At 35.5% G+C, this 5098-nt stretch overlaps 1 protein-coding gene across 1 annotated transcript; it reads left to right on the top strand.

The window, feature by feature from the left end:
* Nucleotides 1-887: 887 nt before the first annotated feature.
* On the top strand, nucleotides 888-3726 carry LOC147565634 (histone deacetylase HDT2-like). Its single transcript, XM_086667933.1, has 4 exons — nucleotides 888-1051; nucleotides 2299-2369; nucleotides 3006-3252; nucleotides 3341-3726. Exons 1-4 carry the CDS (start codon nucleotides 1039-1041, stop codon nucleotides 3490-3492), a joined length of 483 nt encoding a protein of 160 aa, XP_086524059.1. The 5' UTR covers nucleotides 888-1038; the 3' UTR covers nucleotides 3493-3726.
* Nucleotides 3727-5098: the final 1372 nt, after the last annotated feature.

Below are 5098 nucleotides of genomic sequence, written 5' to 3' on the forward strand. Positions count from 1 at the left end.
TTCCCCGCAACCGAATTCTGGTCTTGTCTGGTTTTGAAACTACATTCTCGTCTGGTTACAAAATTAGACAACCTCCGGCGAAGGGGGGAGATCCCCTTTGCCAAAGATAGAGAGAGCAAGAGAAGAGAGAGGGAGAGTGAAAAGAAAGAGAAGAGAGGGAGAAGAGAGAAAAGATGAGACTCCGACGAGTTTTGCTGGTAGGCGACTATACCGGTGACATAAAATAGAGGGTGTGTTTAAGGAAATTTTTAGTTTTCCACCGGTTGATATTTTTTCCGAATTTTTTTCTTATTTTCTCGAAACATCGATAATTTTTACGCTCTATCTACTGATGGCGAAATTTGGTCTTTCGTCAAATCGACAAGAAACCGGGACTTGATGCATGACATCATCCGTTATGATGAAATATTCCATTTAAGATCTTCCAGATCCTGCTCCTAGCTTCCGCTCCTTCTTCCTGCTCCTCTCTCCTTGTTCCTTAGAAACCTGGGGTGAAAACCTGCAAAGGGTTCTGCTAATGTCGAATTTTGACACCCGTCGGGCTTGCTCTATTGGGTTCGGGTGTGGGCGGGAGGTCAGGTGAAGGTTTTTACCCGAGCCAGCCCACATCATCACATCGGGCCGAACAGGATCTACTACTTGACAAGTAGCGGGTGCCCGTAGTCAGTCATGGGCACGGACCCGTTGGCAGCTCCGGGCTCGCGGGTAACGTTCCCACCCCTAATGGGACTATGACCTATGAAGGGTGGGGAGGTACACAAATTTGGGGAATAAGGGCATTTTCGTGTGAGTCGGTGGGACCCCTACTTTAAAACATCAGTCGGCTACTGGCCGACCCAACAAAACTGATTCCTACAAAAATAGAAATCTTGCAATCCCATTACTTTTTGAAAACAGATTCCATCTCGAATCTGCATATATATATATATATATGATACTGTCAGTACACATTAGAATTTAAATTCACTCTCCATCTCTCTCACTGTCTGCCGAAATTAAAATTCACCTCCCACCCTCTCTTTTCCAATCATCATATCAATGGAGTTATGGGGTAAGTCTTTTTCTTCTTTCTCCTTCACACGCTATTTTTTTTTCTTTTTTGTTGAATTAGCTTCCTATTTTTTTTTTTTTTTTTTTTACAGTTGATAATATTCTCCCATATAGAAATTGAATTTCTTCTCTTATTACTATCAACTTGAATGAATATTTTAACGCATCTTTTTGTTTATGTTAGTTAAATAATCTTTTTAGACATAAACTAAAACTTCTCAATATTGTTATACCAAATTTTCTTAGAATTAGTGAGATTTGCTTAACAAAATAACAAACCATCTAAACTCACCTTTATGAATATGTATGCTATCAACTCAACTTCTAATTTGAATTCAAATTATTCTCTTCCTCTTCCTCCTTGTCTGCCAAAATTTCACGTCTTAATTACTCGTTGTCTTCCTTCCATTTTAGGGTTCATTATTATTATTATTATTATTATTATTATTATTATTATTTGGGTTAATTCCGTTTTAGCCCTCGATTTGTGACCAACTGGCCGTTTTGGCCCCTAATTGTGTCCGGCAGTTCGTTTTGGCCCCAAAAAATTCCTAAATGGCCCCAAATTTTTTCAACCTCCCAATTCTACCCCCATGGCATTTCTGTAATTATTTTTTTTTCTTTTTCTTTGTCCACCTCATCTAACAATTGACACATCACTCTGTCCACCTCACCCTTCTTCTCCGGCGAAAGGTTGCCGGCCGGAATAAAAAATTCCGGCCGGCCACCTTTACCAAAATATATTTTTTTTTTTTCATTTCTCTCTCTTCTTCATCTCCTTCTTTCTCTCTCTTCTTCTTCTCTCTCTTCTTCTTCTCTCTCTTCTTCATTTCTCTCTCTTCTTCATCTTCTTTCTTTACCTCTCTCTCTCTAACCCTTCTCTCTCTCTCTATAATCCGTTCGCCGGAAACCAGACTCGGTCTGGTTTCAAACCAGACCGAGATCTGGTTTCTACAACCAGATCTCGGTCTGGTTTCCGACCAGACCGAGTCTGGTTTGAAACCAGACCTTGAAGGAGTTAAGGTGGGAAGTCCAACAAACTCATATGTGGTGAATTCATACCATTTTCATGAATGGATTTCCAATTTTCATGTATAATAATTAAGAACTCCAACCACTTTAAGTCTTTAACCCAAACTTGTCCCAATTATGATCAATCCGAAACAACTAAAACTATTGATTCAAATTTCCACTATATTTATTGAAACTGGATTAATTTTTTTTTTTTTTCGGGTTAATGATGGTTAGGTGTTGAAGTGAAACCAGGACAAACCCTAAAGGTTGAATTTGGTGAAGATGAAATTTTGCACCTTTCACAGGTTGGTTACATTTATTGATTAGCAATATATACTTTTTTTTTTTGATGAAGAGCAATATATACTTTCTTATTGCGATGAATAGCGTTCTTGGCCATATGGTTAGTGCGAGAACTAAACTTAAATTCATAAGAGTCAGACTCAGACAATCCAAAGAGTCAGACTCAGACAGTCCAAAAGAGTCAGACTCAGACGATCTAGAAGAATCAGGCTCAGATTATTTACTTTCAATAATAAAAAGTGTTATAGTAATTTTGATTAATGGCGTTCTCCCATAAATGAGTTATTTGGGACTACAAAATGCAAGGGTTTGTCTTTCTTATTGATGTAGTACTCATATTAATGACCTATTTGGGAACTACACCCACACTTAGTAAAGGATGTTGATTATCTTTTACTTTGGTGGGTGTTTCTATTCAAAAGAGTCAAGATTTGGACGGTTCAGGCTCATACGACTAAAATTTAGGAAAGTCACACTCAAAACTTAGATTTAGACGTGTCACACTCATACGCGCAACTCAAACTCTGACTTGGATTTGGGTAAGTCAAATTCAAACGTGTCGGATTCAGACTCAAACAAGTCAATAGCCAAGCCATTTATTGTGTGTAATCTAAATAAGTTACTGTGGTTGATTGTAGGCATCACTTGGTGAAGTAAAGAAGGAAGGAGAAGAAAACGATGACTCAATTCATCTTTACCTAACGAATGGTGATCAAAAGCTTGTTATGGGCACACTATCAGCTCAGAAGTGCACAGAGATTCATTGTAATTTAACATTCGAGAAAGAATTTGAGCTTTCTCACGATTGCAATAACGGAATTATTTATTTCCGTGGACATAAATCATCAGTAGACGAGATTGACTATACTTCTAATGACTATTTTGGTAAGTAATTTCAAAGTTCACGAAACTATATATGCCTTTAATTAATTTTTCTTGTCTTAGCATTTTTAAATCTTTTTTGTTTATTCAGATCCTATAGAAGCTGAAGAACGCCAACTGGATATTCTACAAAAGCGTCGCCATAATATGTTGTTATATCTCGCAATCGTCTTCATGATCCTAACTAACATCAGCATCATATTATTCTACAACTTGTTGGGCCGCCAGACGAAGACACATTGATAAGTGAAAAGTTTTCATTTTAATTTTCTTTTGTATAAATACTAAATAATATGTAAACATTTATCTCTCTCTATTGTACGGACCGGGTCCCCTCTTTCTCTATAGGGGGCTAGGACTTCTCTTTACGAAATCATTTTTTTTTTTTTGTTGAAAGCTTTGGGAAATCATCTGGTATTGGAAAGTTGAAACATCATACTTTGGAGAAGAAGTATAATATTTTTATTTTATTATTTAGACTTTGTTATTTATAGTAGTTAAATTAAACCTCAATTTGAAGCCCTTGAAGTAAAAACTTATAAACTCCACAAAAGAGTTCGATCTTTTTTGCCTTTCTCCCATGCACACCCACTGGATTCTCACCACACTAGACAAACCTAAGTCCTCATGTTTTGGCTCCGAATCTGTGGGAAAGAAAAAAAATGGCTGACGGTTACATTTTTTTTTGACAAACTTCTCTTGGAAGTGGTGAAATTTTTGTCACAAAATTATACTGTCTACAAGTTTTCTTCATCAAATTTGTATCAACAGAGAAGAAATGTGTTGTCATTTTTGAACGAAAATTTATAAGCCGATGGTAAAAAGACTAACTTAAATTTGACGTACAAATATTTTATTTCTTAAAAAAGTACTCCACTAAAGAACATCACAGTTCCAAAGGAATTAGTAGCGAAAGCAATGGCGGTAAACTAATCATTGTTCGAGCGAAATCATTATTTGAACTGTATTATCGAAGAAGATGTAAATATGTAATGGTTGTAGCTAAAGCTTGTTCAAGATCAGATGAAGACCGTGAAGGATCAGGACTATAGTATCGGAGATCCAATTAGAAATTGCAATTTGTGAGAATGTACAATTTAAATGTCCCTGTAAGATTAATGAAGTTGCTCACTCATTAGCTAAGTTCGCTCTTAATGAGAATGTAACTCAGATTTGGGAGGTTCCTAATAACCTTAATTGCATATTGTAAGTCTATTGGCGACAAATAAAACCAATATTTTAATTTAATAAATTCTAGGCATAAGCCTACTTTCATACAAAAAAAAAAAATTTTTTTTGATGAAATATACAAAAAAAAAAACTTACCTCTTGAGAAGAGTGGTCCCTCTTCTCTCCTGAAATTAAGATTCACTAGTGTATAGCCCGTGCCTCCGGCACGGTGAGATTGGTAAATGCATATTCTAGATGAAAATGCATAACAGAATTAGAGTGAATCTATAAGATAAAATTTATTCGAAATCCTTTACATAACACCTTTATCTCTTTGTGCATTTGAACGCATTTAATATAAATATGTTTGAAGGGTATATAATGAATTATGTATTATAGTTTACCAACTCAATCTTTTCATCAAAAACTAAGATTGAACTAAACAATAATCAACATCACGAACTAAACATCAATCAAAATCACAAATAAAAAACTTCGTTAACTCCAATATCAACATTTGTTTCAGTAACTCATTGTTTACTTTTTTACAATGTGTATTACTATATAGTTAGTGTTAAGTAACCCATAATCAACCAAACTTTGAGTAAGGTTTCAATGAAATTAATCATATAAGCTATATTGATTAATTCAATGAGAAGGTTCAATGCTCCTTCTTCCA

Source organism: Eschscholzia californica, unplaced genomic scaffold (genome assembly GCF_041429995.1).
Source record: "Eschscholzia californica isolate CP2 unplaced genomic scaffold, dmEscCali1.0.p SCAF_1, whole genome shotgun sequence".
NCBI classification, from domain to species: Eukaryota; Viridiplantae; Streptophyta; class Magnoliopsida; order Ranunculales; family Papaveraceae; genus Eschscholzia; species Eschscholzia californica.

Coding starts and splice junctions, on each gene's coding strand:
- LOC147565634 (XM_086667933.1), top strand. Junction 2,370..3,005: donor AAATTTTGCACCTTTCACAG/GTTGGTTACATT, acceptor GGTTGATTGTAG/GCATCACTTGGTGAAGTAAA. Junction 3,253..3,340: donor TACTTCTAATGACTATTTTG/GTAAGTAATTTC, acceptor TTGTTTATTCAG/ATCCTATAGAAGCTGAAGAA.